General features: G+C 40.1%; 1 protein-coding gene across 1 annotated transcript in view; it reads right to left on the bottom strand.

Annotated features, from left to right (window-relative positions):
- Window positions 1-829: 829 nt before the first annotated feature.
- c4b (complement C4B (Chido/Rodgers blood group)) overlaps window positions 830-18,658 on the bottom strand; it is a 93,341-nt gene continuing 75,512 nt past the window's right edge. The window contains exons 39-42 of the mRNA XM_079837564.1: window positions 15,528-15,611; window positions 15,210-15,342; window positions 4,796-8,043; window positions 830-2,436 (exon numbers count right to left, since the gene is read on the bottom strand). Of these exons, the coding sequence (XP_079693690.1) occupies window positions 7,902-8,043; window positions 15,210-15,342; window positions 15,528-15,611 (359 nt within the window). The 3' untranslated portion in view covers window positions 830-2,436; window positions 4,796-7,901. The remainder of the gene's footprint in view (window positions 2,437-4,795; window positions 8,044-15,209; window positions 15,343-15,527; window positions 15,612-18,658) is intronic.

The following is an 18,658-nucleotide window of genomic DNA, read 5'->3' as shown; positions in this document are numbered from 1 at the left end:
GATTTTCAAATATAAAACTTGTTTAAATGTTTTAAGTGTGTGCATCGGTTCTTTTTTAACACTTTCATCTCATTTGAACAAAACCGTGATAATATTGATAACCGTGATAATTTGGGTCACTATAATCGTGATGTGAAATTTCCATACCGTTTTATCCCTAGCTCCAACCCATCTTGCAGGAAGGACAGCACGTTTCTGATCGGGCATCTCCATGGGTTTTCCTGGCAAGAAGAGCACCATTCAACAAACAGGTTCCACTTAAACGCATAGAGACGCCTCGTGCAGGGACCGACTCAAAACTCACAGCTCCAAGATTGGCTGTAACCCACCGCCTTTCTTGGGTACAATGAAGTAGGGGCTGTAAAAACCTGTCTTCTAATCGGCTGAGACCTGCTCTATTGGGTCCTTTGCGCTAGCCAGGCCCCTAGACTCCGTGCAAGGGGGACCAACAGGACCACTGACATACCCACAGGCCCCTTAGTTCCAGTGAAAGGAACTCTTAATGCTTCAACATACTAAGCCATTTTGGACAGTTTCATGCTCCCAACTTTGTGGGAACAGTTTGGGGATGGCCCCATCCTGTTCTGACATGACTGAAAAACAAAGCAAGGTCTATAAAGACATGGATGAGCGAGTTTGGTGTGGAGGAACTTGACTGGCCTGCACAGCGCTTCTAGAAGTATTGTCAAAAATTCCCATGAACACTCTCCTAAACCTTGTGGAAAGCCTTCCCAGAAGAGTTGAAGCTGTTATAGCTGCAAAGGGTGGGCCAACTCCATATTAAACCGTACGGATTAAGAATGGGATGTCATTAAAGTTCTACCCGAAAAACATTTGAAATATATTTATTTACAGTTTGTATACAATGAGTATCAAACAGATGAAATGATAAAGTTCTTTGCCGTAGGCCCCGTCCATAATCTGACTACTATAGTAGTCAACTGTACCATGTATTCTTCATTGTTCCAGGTAAAGAGGTCTGAAGCTATCACCTGCCATGGTCTGGTTGGTATTTTGTGAGGAATCATGGGCTCCTTGGTGTTTGAACAATGTCTCTCCAGGCAAGTATCGCATCTTTCGATCATGTGTTCTATCTGTTTACACATTCCTGGCCAGAATACACATACACATCTTGTGCTCTTTTTTTTCTTCTTTCTTTGACTTCTTAATACCCATGTGACCGACATGAATGCGTCTGAGCATATCTTCTCTGAGTGAGGTAGGTATGACTATTTTCTCACCTTTGAGGATGATTCCCCGTTGATAAATGAGAGTTTGTCTCAGAAATTCCAGAAGTCACTGATGTCTGCTGGGCATTTTCTCCTCTCTCCAGGCCATCCATTCAGAATCACCTGTCTGAGCTGATCTAGCTGGCTGTCTGTCTCAGTCTCTGCATGGAACTGTTGCAGCTTTGTGTCACTGACGGGTAAGCTTTTGTATACCATGTGTACCTGCATGTCCATTCCTTCGCTGAGATTGTCGTGTTCTGTCTCTATGAACTTTCTAGAGAGGGTGTCTGCCACAGGAATCTCCTTTCCTGGCCAGGGTGTGATGTTGATATCATATTTCTGGAGTTGCAGAATCATTCTTTGAAGTCGCGGCGGAGATGCAGCTAGAGATTTTTTCATCACTGCTTCAAGCGGCTTGTCATCAGACTCCACTATGACTTTTTGGCCATACACGTACTGATGAAAGCGCTTGCAGCCGAATAAGACCGTGTAGAGCTCCTTCTCTATTTGAGTGTAGCTAACTTCACATTCGGTCAGTGACCTTGATGCATAGCTGAGCGGCTTCCCGTCCTGCAGCAGGACTACTCAGAGGCCATATTTCGATGCATCCACTTGAAGGTGGAGTTCTTTGTATGGATCATAGTACGCAAGTACTGGTCCAGGTTCCTTCCTTGAGATCTTTTTTTGAATCCGGCATCGTGCTGGGAATCCCATATGAACTCGCTTGACAGTTTGAGCAGCTGACGAAGTGGTGCATTAATGTCCGCTAAGCAGGGTGCAAATTTGGATAGGTAATTTACCATTCCCAGGACTGTTTTGAGCTCCGCTTTGCTCTTTGGTGGCTCCATGTGCTTGATCACTGAGACCTTCTCAGGGTCTGGCTTGACTCCTTCAGCAGATAAGCAGTGACCAAAGAAGTGAACTTCAGAGGCACTCACAATGCTTTTATCAGGGTTGAGTTTCACACCTTTATGATGGGATTTGTCGTCATGTTCCTGTTTGGTTCACCCATATACCAGAATATCATCGACGATTGCACCATTTAGACTTTAATATGTCTTGTCGATTTTGCGTTGAAATTCATCCTGAGCTGAAATTATGCCAAATGGAAGACGCCAAAATCTGTTTCGTCCAAATACAGTGTTGAATGTCGTCAGCTTGGATGATTCCTCTGTTAGTTTTATTGCCCAGTACCCCGAACGGGCATCTAAAACACAAGTATTTTGCACCCGTTAGCCTGGGGCGTGATATTCAATTCAATTCAATTCAATTCAATTCAATTCAATTCAAATCAAATTTATTTGTATAGCGCTTTTCACAATACACATTGTTTCAAAGCAGCTTTACAGAAAGTACATTTCATAAATGTACATTAAAAAATGTTAGAAAGAGAATGTTAAAGCAAAATGTTAGAATAAGTTAATCAATCATGTATTTTAGGCCATAACAACGCTGGCGTTGAGTCGTCTCTTCACAGGCGTCGAGTCGTCTCATCACAGGTGTTGGGGCATCTGAAGTCTCCATGAGAGGCTGGATACAAACTGGAGCTGACAAACTAGTTACCTCGGGACTAGTGTCCCGAGATAACAACAGAAAAGCAGATGGGAAATAATAAGCATAGCTGCTGTTCAGAATATTAATGCTTTTGATCCGATTTAACTGTAGTATAAAAGGTAATTATAATGTGAATGCTTGGCTAAAGAGACGCGTCTTTAATCTAGTTTTAAACTGGGACAGCGAGTCTGAACCTCGAACAATATCAGGAAGACTATTCCAGAGTTTAGGAGCTAAATGTGAAAATGCCCTCCCTCCTTTAGTTGACTTAGATATCCTAGGAATGACCAGAAGCCTCGAGATTAGTGATCTTAAAGAGCGCGATGGATTGTAGGGCGATAGAAGATCCGTTAAATACACTGGAGCTAAACCATTTAGGGCTTTATAGGTCAGTAGCAATACTTTGTAATTGATACGGAACTTAATAGGTAACCAGTGTAGAGATGATAAAATTGGTGTTATATGATCATATTTTCTTGACCTAGTAAGAACTCTAGCAGCTGCAACTGTAGATTGTTAATTGAGTATGCAGGACAACCAGCTAATAAAGCATTACAGTAATCTAGTCTCGAGGTCGTGAATGCATGAACTAACTTTTCTGCATCAGAAATAGATAGCATGTTACGTAGCTTAGCAATGTTTCTAAGGTGGAAAAATGCCGTTCTTGTAACATATGAAATATGATTTTCGAAAGACAAGTTGTGGTCTAATATAACACCCAGGTCTTTTACTGTAGTGGATAAAGTGACAGGACATCCTTCCAAGTTAAAGTTGTATTGTGAGAGGTTTTGTGGGCAGTTTTTTTGGACCAATAAGTAATACCTCCGTTTTATCTGAATTTAATAGCAGAAAATTACACGTCATCCAGTATTTAATATCTTCAACACACGCTGTCAGTTTAGATAATTTAGCGTTTTCATCTGGTCGTGATGAAATATATAATTGAGTGTCATCAGCATAACAGTGGAAATTAATTCCATGTTTTCTTATAATATTACCAAGTGGCAGCATATATATTGAGAATAGCAGAGGGCCTAACACGGATCCTTGCGGCACCCCATAGTCTACTGACGTTATCTTTGATTTTTCCCCATTTAGACAGACAAAATGGTAGCGGTCTGATAAGTACGATCTAAACCAGTTTAATGCCTGTCCCTGAACAGCAGTGTAATTTTGAAGTCGATCTAAGAGTATTTTATGATCTATAGTATCGAGCGCAGCACTAAGATCGAGTAGAACTAGTATTGAGATACAGCCTTGGTCAGAAGCTAGAAGTAAATCATTTGTGATTTTAACGAGCGCAGTTTCTGTGCTATGATGCGGCCTGAATCCTGATTGAAATTTTTCATAGATATCATTTTCTTGCAAGAAAGAGCACAATTGAGCGGACACAACTTTTTCTAGTATTTTAGACATAAATGGAAGATTTGAAATGGGTCTGTAATTTGCTAGGTTATTATGATCTAATTGTGGCTTCTTAATGAGAGGTTTTATGACTGCCAACTTGAATATTCTTGGAACATGACCTAAAGATAAAGACGAGTTAATAATATTGAGAAGAGGCTCTTCCACTACAGGTAACAACTCTTTCAGTAGTTTAGTGGGTATTGGATCTAATAAACATGTTGTTGGTTTCGATGCAATGATAAGTTTATTTAGCTCTTCCTGTCCTATAGTTGTAAAGCGGTGTAGTAGTTCTTGAGGGGCGATAATTGAGGTTGAATAATAAGACATCATTAAAGATTTCATAAAATCATTACTACTAAACTGTAACGGAATATTTTGCTCAGGCGATGCTTGTTTATTTGTTAGTCTAGCCACGGTGTTAAATAAAAACTCGACCAGACTCCTGTAGTCCTTCTTCAGAACCTCCGTCTGCCGCAGCCTGATGTCGTTCGTTCCCGCGTGCAGCACGACAGCTCCGATGCGCTCGTCACCATTCAGGATCTCGGCAACCTGCGCAGCGACATCGAGAACACGAGCACCAGGAAAGCAGTGAGTGCGCACCTTACCTGAGGTAGCGTGGACATGCCGGACGATGGAAGTACAGATGACCACAGCGTCGCGTTCCGTTTCGCGAAGAGGGGAGAAGCGGTTCCGGGTGGAGATCTCGAAGACCGGGAGGGGCGGAGAGGTCCTTGCTCTGGTCCTGGCTCGCGTCTTCCGCTGTGGAAACACCCAGGGTCCATGGTGCTGTGTCGGTGCCGGAGTGAACGAAACCAGGGATGATCACGTCCTGGGTGCTTGGGTCCTGTGCAGAGAAACACACGGAGTAGACGAGGTGGGAGTCAAAAGGTTACTAACCACTGACTTGTGAGCATCGCCGCGTGATGTTTCAAGCGCTGATCGTCGCTCTCTCAGCATGGCTCGTCTGTCTAGTAGGTCGCGAATCTGCTTGTCCAACGACTCCAACTCCAACTGCACCGAATGCAGCTAGAACGTGTCCTCACCTGCACTCAAAGGTAACATTAGACACACATCCGAGTTATTCGCCATTGTAGCAGATGTGCTTCAATGGCGAATTGTAGGTTTCAGTGGTTACGGGTGTAAATAAGTTACCACGCGTGCAATGCTAGCGGGCTACGGCTAGTAGCGGAAGTTCGGATATAAGTAGCGATATCAAAGCAATCCGATTGTTTTTTATAGAGAATCGTATCGGAGATATGTTCACACGCTGTAAATAATAGAAAGTATTCATTTGTAAGCGAGTGTTAAGAAGAAACTCAAGGATTATGAATCAATTCGACAGAGCTCCAAACACAAACAACGCGCTCACAACCTGCGCATGCGCCGTCTCATGCATCCATGATATCTTCTATTGTTGGCAAGGGGTAGTGTGAAGGTTTGATTCATTTATTGAGATTAAAAAAAAAGTAAAATATATTGTTACATATAGACTATTGATATAATCAACAGCATAAAATGAATACTTTTATATTTCATCATTGTTTTTAATTCAATTATATCATTTGTAATGCATCATTGGATTGTATTGCTTTCTCTCACTAAAGCCTTAAAAGTTAAATCCCTATAGCAGGGGTTTTCAAAGTCAAAGACTGTGGGCCTCCCTTTTGACACAACATACACAATGCCCCCCACCCTCATTTTTACAGTAAATTTTCAATTTAAAAAAATTATATTCATAATTAACAGTGTATGTCTATAGTGCGACAACAAAAACTGTGAAAGGAAAACATTTGTAAAGCATTTTTAATACAAATAAGCACAAGTCAAGCTGATATACCAAACAAACCACAGGGAGATGGCAAAACACCACTAACCCAGCTGCCTAGTCTTGACTGCATTTGATACGGATACATTCAGAATTACTAATCCACAGACGCATACTCTAAAATACACCTCTTCGGCCATCATTCATTATAAAAAACTCATGAGACATGAATTTTGACGGCTACACAAATATACTATTGTGTTCATGCAAAAATACGATGTTATAACAATCAGTGCACAGAAAGCCCACATACACAGTTTGTTTGCACATCAATAATAATGGACTCTCGCTTGCCTAATGTACAACTCATGTATATCACTGTAATCGCCTTTACCTTGATTACCTTGAACAATCACAGAATACGAGAACTGTCCTGCTTTGAAGTGAAATACATGCTGAAATGAATCATTTACTAAACGTGAGTCACTATTCTCTCTGCCATCTCTGCTGTAATCGTGCAAGTTTTTCTCTGCATTAACAATGTTTTGAACTCACTGCTTGAATACATTCGCTTACTGGATACTTGGACTGAAAACTTACCAGGAGTTTAACAGTTTAAAATGATCTGATGGCAAACAGTCGAACGGAAACATAATGATGTCTCTTGTCTAAAAACCTGCTTCTTTTCACTTTTTAAAGTATTATTTCTGCTGTAGGCTAATGTAGGCTATTGATTGAAATATATTACTGCGAAAGTGCAGAGGATAGAGCAAAACAAAACACCGGTCATGAATTAGAAGTCTAAAACGAGAATTTTTAAAGAGGAAGTCTGGCAGGGTGACTTAGTGTCTCGTTCCCTTCTCAGGAAACCATAGTTATAGTCGTAAACTGAGACGTTCCCTTTCGAGGGAACTTGTGCTCTTTCGGAAGCAGCGATGCTATAGGAATGATAATACGCACTCCGCCATGCTGACAAGTGCCTGTCTAGTGTGAATCATAGCGAGCACAAATCTAGGACATGAGCACCTGGGGTCCTAGTGTTAAGTCCAGGGGTCCAGATGAATTAAACAGGGCAGATTAAAGAGCAAAACAAAACACCGGTCATCAATTAGAAGTCTAAAATGAGAATCTTTAAAGAGAAAAGAGATTTCGAAGAGAAGAGGGGCTTGAGTTTGTTGCCCAGGCCTATTTGTTTGAACCACGAGAGGCATCAAAAATTGCGATACTCCTATACATTGCGTCAGGTTATTCTTTTGTAGTAGTGGGAAGTTCAGATCATTTTACGGACTCTGATCTTTGAATCTCGTTCAGCAAAATGAACAAATCTTTTTTCAAGTCAGAATTCGTTCATTTCAGCCGAATATAATTAAAATGTCACATAAAGTTCCCCAACACATCTAGTAATTACGCAAACATTGATCACATTTGGATTTTTTTTTTATTATAAGCTAATGCAGCCAAGGCCAAACTTTGAGAAAGAAATTATTAATTAATTGCTTAGCTGGGTCTTCAGGCTATGCAGTCTGTTAGTTCACCTCACCTCTGAATCCGGGTCATTATTTCTTTTGTCACTTCATTTTCATTCATGTCTGTTCCCTGGAAAGATTTGTACACTTCTTGTGTCTTCTGATTCGAGTCGTTGGTTCCGGTTAGTTTTTGGGTGAACTATCCCTTTAACACAGCTGAAAAAGTGGGGAGGCACTAATGCACTCTAATGTGATTTCATTGGTATATTGTGTTTTGAAGTTACTGACTCTTAAATGTTTTGTAAGCACATTTATTTTAAGACATGATTACAGATAAAGCAAATGTATGTCTTACAGGTTCTTCTCAGTTAACATAATCCATAGCATAAAAATAAATGCTGGTTTACAATTCAGGATAAATGTAGATTCCTTTGCTGTAGTGACATGGAATAATTAAATTCCCCCAAATTACAGTTCAGACTACATGTTACACCCATCAACTTGGTACTCTTTCACAAAATCTTTCAGTTCCTTGCAGTAAATCCTGTTGACTGATGCTTTGCATGTTGAGATTGATAGCTTCTGCTCAACCCATGTCTTTGAATCCAGCAGGTACTGCATGCTGAGAGAGAAAGAGTTCATGTCTATTAGCTTTAAGTTTTTCTATATGCTAGTGCAGCTGTTTTCAAAGTTTTTATGCCAAGGACCCCGAAATATAATAATCTTAATTCAAGGGGTCCTACATTCTCTGAGAAGGGAGAGAGACGCTGCTTCTAAAGTAGCCATGCTAATGGGAACGTCTCTGTGTGATTGCATTTTGAAGCATGCGTAAAATCAGTTCAATGGCATAGCGGAACGTCAGCCTGTAGGGCCTGTAGGGCTGACTTCATGACCAGGAAGTCAATCACAAAAGTCAATCACAGGCATGCAGGAAGTATGGCAGGGTGACTTAGCGTCTCTTTCCCTTCTCAAGGAAACGAGACTGGGTAACAGTTGTAACCCTAGTGTGAAGTCTAAGTCCAGGGGCCAGATTTATTAAACAGGGCAAATTAGCGTGAGAGCACAATTCCAAAAAAGCACCAATGGGAGTGGAAAGTTATGTGCCTGATATACGAATTACATGCAAATTAAAGAACACAGACAGCCATATCATTTTCATAATGACCAACGCAATTTACTAAGAGCAGCGCAAATTTGCGTCTGGTTTAAAACGTTCTTTTTTGAGGCGGTAAATGCTGCAAATACCAGTAAATCGACTAATGCAAACCTTAGTAAATCACCTTGCATGATTCATTTAAATACTCTCCTCCCATACATTTTCCCCTAAAAGGAAGAAACTTCTACAAATGCTTATGCCATAAGGTCAGCAACAAAAATTACTTTGTCCACGCCTTATCAGTGCTAATTTTTCACTGTGTGTCTTTAGTAAATCCTGACAGTAGTTTAATGATAAAAGAGGGTTTGCGTGTGCCTTTTGAAAAGGTACCGCCCCAGTTATAGCTTTTTTTCTGAGAGTGCATGACGGGAAAACCGACAGAGCCTGAAGATCTCATATTCTTGTAAGGTGGAAAATAATCAAAGATACAACAAGATAGAACAAAATCATCTGCTTTGCTGTTAGCAGCCATCGTCGTGATCAGGATATTGAAATTGACTCAACCCCCTCCCCCTTAACGCCATCAGAAGGGCCAGTTGGAGATAGAACAACAAAAGAATGGCTGGCTGGCAAACAGGTTCTTACACCTTTGATACAATGGGGGAAGTTTTGTCTGATTGGTTATTTTCAAATGTCTCACGGTTTGGTCTGATTGGTCAGTTTTACAAGAGTCAGGTTTGAATTTGGTGACATCAGGAAAGAGGATAAAAGAGAATTTCAACTGTAGCTCGCTCTCTTTGGATTCTCTGGCTTTCTCTGGAGAGAGCTGTTCTTTAGCTCTCTCTCTCTCTCTTTCTCTCTCTCTCTCTCTCTCTCTCTCTCTCTCTCTCTCTTTCTCTCTCTCTATCTCACAGGTAACATTTTAGGCAGAGGCCTACAGAGCATAATTAAGGGTTTATGTTTTACATTTATTTGAAACTATTTTAAGTGTAACCATAACTAGAATTTGTGTTTCCTTTTAGAAGAGATTTATGTCTATTATGTAATTGACATTTTACATTTACTTGATTGTTAATAAATTGTTACATTTTGATCCTTTCTGAATTAATCTGTAATTATTAACTATCTCCAATGTGGAACGGTATAATTGTAACAAAGGGTTAAAACGGAACGATCAAATGTATGATTAACTATCAAATATAGATGACCAAACAACCGGTTGGGATTCTCTTCTAAATGCAATAACTATGATAAATGGAGTCAGATAAAGAATATTATAATCAAATCCATTCTTCCAGCTGAGACACTGAACGCGTGCGGCCTTCACCGCGGTTCGCTACCGATCCTTGGAGCGAATTCATGCGGTCTTACATTCTCTTAAGAGATGTGATAGCCAACAGGAACATAAGGTGCCTCCAACACATGACCTTGAGACAGGACCATCACCATAGTACGAAGATACTTGAACGCAATCTTGATCGGGACTTGCCCCTCAGGGAAAACCCCTTGGTCTTGAGCCACCACTGCAAAGGTTTCATGTACAGCAAGCCAAAAGGTATCACTTTGGATGCCATCAGACCTAACAGTCTCTGAAGCTGTTTCACAGTGAGCGACTACGGCTGCCAGGATTGATTCAACACCCGCTTGTAGAAAACGAGGACTGCTCCCACCCAGCAGCCCCTGAGATGGGTTCAGTGAGGATGGTATCTTTGGATTATTACCACCTGCTGTTTTGTCTCCTGAAACCTTAGCATCACCGAAGAGGCCAGGAGAGGACAGCGGGGTGTCCAACAGGAAGGCTTTGTATTTCTCTTTGATTCCAGACAAATTTAGTCATAAATGCCTCTACTGCCATAGATCGACCAGGGCTGCAATAGATCTACCAATGTCTCTGGCTGTCCCCACTACCTTGCCTTCATCAAAGTCTTTTAGTAGGTCGGCCTGGTATTCCTGCGGGATGGCCATGGTATTCAGACACGCACCAGCCTGACCTGCTGCCATACATGCCACCAAGGCCGAGTTGTTCTGCATGGCCTGGTTGGGTAATGTCAGGGCCTTCAGGGACGATGTTGTGTCAGGGGAGAGATAGCTCACAAGTGTCTGCTCCACCTTAGGCATGGCCCCATATCTGTGCTTCTTTCAATCCTATACTAGATGAAAAGTTTGAGACTTGGGGTAAGGAGCCTGGTGGAAAACGGTTTCCTCCATGACCTCGGCAACTCACTGTGGAGATCAAAAAATAAATAAAAATTGGGCGCAGACGTGGAGGTTGCACTTTACTGGGCAAGAAATGCTCATTGAACTTGCTTTTAGGACTAGCATCCTGCCTCTCGGTCAGCGAGTCAATGTTTTTTTTTGGCCACGACAGTGACAACCTCCCCCAGCTCCTCATAAGCAGGAGAATGAGGTGTAGAGTCCTCAATCTCGATGCTGAGTACATCCATCTCCTTAGAGCTGGATAACTGCAGCACCTGGCCTTCACTCAGGGAAGAAGAAGCTGCAAAGCATGCTTCCAACATCTGAGAGAAAGCACTGTATCTAGACAGTGAGGGCAGAGAAAGCACAGCACCCATCTCTAACCCCTCCACTAAATCCATCTGAGATCGCTGCTCTGCCTTGGCAGCAGACAAACAAAAATAAATATGAAAGACAGTTCACATAGAATGCTTGCTGAAGGCACAGAAGCTGACATTGTTTGGTCCGGGTGTGCTATGTAGCTTCCTGGTCGTGATATCACAAGCTATGGGCTGACGTCCCGCCATGCCATTAGACTGATTTCACACGTGCTTCAAGACGCAATCATCCAGAGGTGTACCCATAGTGTCGCTACTTCAAACTTTTGCTGTCACTTTTAATTAATGTAATGTATCCTTGCTGAATAAAAGTATAATTATTATTATTATTGTTAAAAAAATATGATGAAGCAGTTTTACAGAAAACAGCGCAGTGCCTACCAATAAGTTAAAAGACAAAGGCAAAGAGAAAATCTGTAGAAGTATACAGAAATATGACGTGACATTTACAACCCCAAAAACAGAAAAAATTGGGACATTTTGAAAAATGCAATATATCAATAATTCAAACATTTATTTAACTGACAAAAGTACAAAGAAATGATTTCCAATGTTTTCACTGAACAACTTAATTGTATTTTGTAAATATTAAACAAATTTGATTTTGATGACTGCAACACACTCCAAAAAAGTTTTGTACAGAGGTATGTTTACAACTGTGTCACATCACCTTTCCTTTTAATTACACTTTTTAATAGTTTCGGAATTGAGGATACTAACTGTTGTAGCTTTGCTAGTGGATTTTTTGCCCCATCTTACCTGATACAAGGCAGATGCTCGATAGTCATTGAGGTCATCCATGTCTGATTCTCCTTTTCATGATGGGCCATACATTTTCAGTAGGAGACAGATCTGGACTGCAGGCTGACCAGTCAAGCACATCCACACTATGGTGTAGAGTGTCTACAAAACCACTCTGTTGTAGCACATGCTAAATGAGGCCTGGCATTGTCTTGCTTCCCAGGAAAGATGTGATCTTGATGCCATTAAATGTCTCTGTACAATCCTAATAAATGCCACGTCAGTGGTAAAGTGGACTGCAGCACACATTTCCACTGTGTTTTGGATCATCTGAGATGAGCGCAGGCCCAGAGAACTCTTGGCATCTCTGCATAGAACTGATGTATAGCTTTCTCCTTGCGTAACAGAGGTTCACGTGGCATTCCTTGATGCAGCAGCAGACTGTTAATTGGCAATGTTTTTCCAAAGAACTCCTGAGCCCATGTGGCTATATTTAACGGAGTAGCATGATGGTTTCTCATGTTGTGCCGTCAACAGGTCTCAAAGGTCATGCACATTCAACAGAGGTTTCCTGCCTTGCCCTATGTAGCGACTATGAGTCAGATAAAATAATAACTCAACGGGGAACTGAATTAAAATGAAAGACTCGAATGACACTATGTATTATAAATAATTCAGAATTAATGTTTACACCTTAACTTATTCGTCCGCCGATATGTAAGGACTTAAAGGGGGCTCTGTTAAAGGGAAACATGTATATTTAGCTCGAATGAATGAATTTAATGAATTCATAGGGAATTTTGAGAGTCTATTTTACAGCCGAGCAAATGACTCTTCTAGCGTTCATTTGAACGGGCCGTAAATATCAACTCTGCAGCGGATATTAATATCCGAACAATAGTGAAACACTATTTAACAGCCAGGTAACTTAGATCGGCAGTTCAAGACATTAAATTGATAAGCACATAACACAAGAACAGTTATCTTTGAATACAAACGGAACTTTATTGATTAATCTAACACATCAAACTAATATCTAACATAAACACACACGCACTCGCACATTCACACGTTGCAGAAAGGAAGAAGGTGAGGAAAGAATAAGTTCTAAGAGAGAGAAATTATGAAATCCTAAGCAATCCATGCATTTATGAAACATGACCTGAAGAAACCATTGATCAGTAATTTAACCTCCTATCGTTTCTTAGGCAGGGTTATTACATTTGATCTAATGCACCAGTTCAGCTTGGAATCAAAAAGGCGTTACTTGCGTTTGGGTTTCGCGTGTCATCTTACAAGGGGGATTCCCTTCTCCTGGCTGTACAGGGATTTTCCCGGATCTTTGATTCGCTGAAGGTCTGGTTGACGTCTGGAGAAGCCGAACACGTGGCGTGTTGGTGGCTGGATGAAAGTCTTGTGGGCGTTGTTTGAAGTTGGAGCGCGCTGTTAGAATCTCGTTGTTGAGAGACTTTTGCGGCGTAACTTAACAGACCCGAGACTTAGCGGAAATAAAATAAACTTTAAGTAAAAGAAAGGAAAGTGAGAGAAAAGCAGATGGCCTGAATGAAATCGTTGTTAACCCATTTTCTCTGAAGTTGGTCTGTCACGATCGTCAGATCGTCTCCTGGGAGCTCCGTTCAGAACTCTCTCTGGTCAAACTGCTAGGACTTAGATCATCTCTGAACTGCGAACAGGCCGCGAACCAGCTCGAACCGAACTGGAACCGAACTTGAGCTGAACTCTGCACTGCTTCTGGTCTGAACTGTACAGAACTGTAGACAGAACTGCAGACAGAACCGTACACAGAACTGTAGACAGAACTGAAGACAGAACTGAACTTTTCGTTCGTGTTCTGAGACTAAACTCAAACATTTGCCCATCCCCTGGATGGGTTCTGGCCAATTAGGCTTCAGGGGTGACTGTGTCTCCACCCCTCCCACAAAATTGGGTTATCTATAGAATTTAGTTTCCTGCTCTTAAGCAGAGAGTAAATTTAGACCTAATTTCTTACTATAAGGACATGATCAATTCTATAAAGATTTCATTCAGCTCATCTGTTGGATTATACCCATACGAACACACCGGTATCAAACACAATGCTTTTTCATCCACTCATTCAATAGTTACATAATTGCATGAATTGTGAGTAATATACATGCCTAATAGTCTAACTAACGTGTATTAGTTGTAAACACACTAACAAGTTATGTCGAAGGCTATTTGAATGAAAGTCCAATAATCAGTTATTTGATGTACTCCATAAGCTAACAGTTTCTGTGAGCTTACTCTGAGTTTTAGCTGTCACGTGGAGTTCATTTGCTGGTCATGCAAAGACAGAGATCTGGTTGTTTCTTTGTCTTGTGACAACCACGAGCCCTTTGTCCTCCTTTAACTGAATTTGGTGGCGAGTCCATAGGAAGTCAGAACTAGTAGCTCAGGGGCAGAATCAAACCCCCATCTCCCTCGTGATGATGATGATTTCCTGGAGCTGAATTGTGCTTTGTTGAAAAGGATGTTAATTTGATCGAATCATTGGAAGATTAACTCATCTATATGTCTGCGTCCATAATTGCTACACCTACATGTACTGAGATTTCCCTGGATTCCCTTAATCTTTTCACAATATTATGGTAGATGGTGAAAGATCTAAATTCTTTGCAATCTTGCATTGAGATTGTTTGACAATTCTCTCATGGTATTTGGAGCCATGACCCATCTTTCCATGCAAAGACTGAGATGCTCCTTTTACTCGATCACAATACCCTCACCTATTACCAATTCACCTACTTATTGTGGACTGTTTTAAAAGAGTTTAACTTGGATATTCTATAAGTTTTCACTTTTATTTAGCCTCTGTCCCAACTTTTTTGAGGTGTATAGCAGCCATCCAAATCAAAATTTGTTTATATTTATGCGGTGTTCAGTGAAAATATTGGAAATCTTTTCTTTGTACTTTTGTCAGATAAATAAAGTTGAAAGAGAATTAACAAATCACATATTCTTCATTTTATTGGATTTTAAAATACTGTCAAAAAAGTAAAACAATTGCTATTAATCTCATGATTTCCATATTTTGAAAGCAAAATTAAACTATAACTCAATTTAGTTTCAAATTAGTTGGCATTGTCTTGCTTCCCAGGAAAGATGTGATCTTGATGCCATTAAATGTCTCTGTACAATCCTAATATGTGCGTCAATGGTAAAGTGGAGTTATAAAGTCCAAATTGTGAGATACAAACCCAGAATTATGAGGAAAAAGTCAAAATTTGAGATATAAACTCGCAATTACTCACAATTTGTATTCCCTGGGGGAAACAAGCTTCTATAACTTTGACTTTTCTGCTAATTGAAAACTGCTAATTGAATAAATGTACTTACTTTCCATTCGAGTCTTTGGTGGGGCCATCATTGCCCATGATTATGTACGTCTCGCCTTTTTTCAGCTCACCCTTGCAGTGCTTTCTCTTGGCAAACACCCGTGTGCTGTCTGGGCTCACATCCAAGTCTCCGGCTGAGGTTTAGAGGTTAAACTCTTAATTTATCTGAGCATTTCTAATAAAATAACACGCTCAGCACAGTGTCCTTTCTTCATTTATTTTTAAAATGCTAATTTCTTGATCTGTATCACTCATGATTACTCATGCAACACTCTTACTATAATTCTCAGGATAAATCATAAAAAAAAGGATTACTTACTATTTCGGAGGACCACATTCACAGATGTTGAATACAATATAAAGTTGCTCTCTTCAGTAACTGAAACCACAGTGACTTCAAGTGCTGTCAGAAAAAGAATATGAATTAAAGCTGCGAGCAGCGATGACGGGCCCAAGCCGGTGGCACCGCCACCCCGGTGGCATCAGTTTAACTGTGCACGGCAGGCAATAGGCATTTAAAATGGGAAAACATAAAAGGACTATGTCAAAGTCATCTGAATTCACCACATTAACTGCAGCAGTTGGTGCTGCTATGACCACAAACCACAACAGCCACATCTATGAGATCAATTAAATTTATATGAATTTCATGTCAGATTATGTCAAAGGTCAAATTGGAATGAGTTCAGAATACCATTCGAATGCTGATGTTGTTTTATTCTAACACTTCTCTTCATGTGTTTTTGAGCTACCTTAGCTACCGTTTGTGCACCAATCTTATGCACCATAAAACATGCTTTCATTTCAATATGGGTGGTCCAATACATTTCTTTTAATAAAAAATGTATAAATGGAGCCAAATCACAGAAACTGCAAAGATGATTTTAATATCAGTGTCAGGTAAGAGTAAGATGCGTGTCTACATTTTATGGAAGTTTATTATAAATAGCCACTTTTATAAAATCATGTGAAATTTATGTTTTAATACATTTATATTATATCAGTAAATAATTAATTTAAAGACATGTGCATCATACGTGATCTTGGCAAACACATCACATGACGTTTTTATTTCAAGTGATAGTTATTTGTGATAGCCTATATGAAAGGGTTAAATTATGATCAAGAGAGAAAGTCACACACACACACACACACACACACACACACACACACACACACACACACACACACACACACACACACACACACACACACACACACACACACACACACACACACACACACACACACACAAACACAATGATAGAGTGAGAGTGAGGGGGAGGGTAAGGACTGAGAGAAAGGCACACACACAAACTCACAGGGTGAGAGAGAGACCCCCCCCCCCCCCACACACACACATACACACACACACACACAGATAGAGAGGGGGAAGGGGAAAGACAGGCAGATGGCATTCCATAGACTTAATGGTTTGTATACTGTACAAACTGTACATTCTATCCCCCTACACTACCCCTAAGCCTACATATCGCACACACACACACACACACACACACTACCCCTAAACCTACCATCACAGAAAACATTCTGCATTTTTACATTTTTATTAAAAAATTGTTTAATATGCTGTTAAAGCTATTTTGATTTACGGGGACACATGAAATGTCTTCATAAACCATGATTATGTTGTAATAAACACCCCTCCACCTATATATGTTATATATATATTATGTTATATATACCATGATTATATCCCAAAATAATAAATGTTATATTTACCCATGGCCTTCCCTGTTATACAGAAATGTAATAGTTATCAAACCTTCCTTAACTGCATAAATAATAAATGAAATATAGATGAATCATCATTAAAGCTACAATTTTCTCTATTCCCGTTGTTCTTTGATGAACATTAATGACAGGCATCATCAGTGCTCCTGTCACTTTAAGAACAACCGCGGATCTCACGCGCGGTCCCGCGCATCTCATTTCCTCACAACTCTTTAAAGTTCATTTAAGACGTTATTTAACTAATTTAAGACTCTAATATGAGAATACTCAAAATCCTCTGTGTTATTGTTTGTTCAAGAGCAAAAGAGAACTCGATGTGAGCAGGAAACTGACGCGAGTCTATCTATGCGTCGAGTGTGTGTGTGTGTGTGTGTGTGTGTGTGTGTGTCAGTGTCCCTTGATTAGCTGACATGAGACGCATCCACACAGATAGGACACTGACAGACACACACACACACACACACACACACACACACACACACACACACACACACACACACACACACACACACACACACACACACACACACACACACACACACACACACACACACCGCAGCATAGCCATACAGTTTAAGTTCACCCACACTATATATTAATAAAAAGGTTTACAGTGCAAATACTGTTGTTGCAAATACTGTGCATAAAATTTGAAAACATTTGCAAAAAACACCACTGTATCATTACATTTTTTTTTAAAACCTTTAAGTAACCATTTTTTAAACATCTATAAACATTACATTTACATAGATAGACGGACCAGATATTCCTAACACTTTGGGAATACTTTAGGGTTACTAGTTGTTTTGTAAACTGTCTATAAACATTATCTGGATGGTTATTATAAAGTTGCAACCGATGACTATAATACCTTGTTAAATAGTTTAATAAACAGTACCAGTAAAACGTGGGCAGTACCAGTAAAACATGTAAACAGTACCAGTCAAACATGTGGGTTGTCCTGATACTGTACTTCAAAATGTAATAGTGTAAAAATTGCCACAGAATAAAGTAATTGTTCAAGATCTATTGGTAACTCATAAAAATAATGTCATATTTGCATAAACTGTCACTACCGTATATCCCGACACTAGCACATTAAGATAAGCTATGAAAAAAATCATGTTCCTCTGCCTCTTTCTGGTTAAATAATGTTTATAATAATTGTTAATATAGCATGCTATATTAACTATTCCAGGTTATTTATGCATAGCATAAATAATAGTTAGTATAGCATGCTATGCCACTTTCATCAAAACATATTACAAAGCTATAGCAATCTCATGTCATTCCGTCTGTTCGAAAAAAAAGTTGCACTAACTGTTCGTTACAAGCAGCATTTGCCATCAGACAGGTAACGATAGCTAACATAAATATATTTTTGCTAGCCTACCTGCTGCAAACTTACACCATTTTTGTACAAGACAAGTAGAGCTATTTTATCCAGTGTAATTTATCACATACCACTATCTTGTTTTTTCTTATCCTCCTCTTCCTTTCTCTTTTTTCTTTTCTGGCTTCCTGAAGCATAAAATTCCGCTTCAAATCCGAAGATTTTGTATTTTGCCGACAGCAGAGATCGCGTTGTTGGCTGGCTGCTGTCAGCGACTTCTGAGAGGGGCCCCTTAAGGGGGATCCCGATAACAGTGTCATTGCACTTTACTGCATTGACTATCAATGGGGCGCTCACACAGT

This window comes from Gobio gobio (genome assembly GCF_949357685.1).
Source record: "Gobio gobio genome assembly, chromosome: 15".
Classification (NCBI taxonomy): Eukaryota; Metazoa; Chordata; class Actinopteri; order Cypriniformes; family Gobionidae; genus Gobio; species Gobio gobio.
This window is presented reverse-complemented; position numbering and strand designations above follow the sequence as displayed.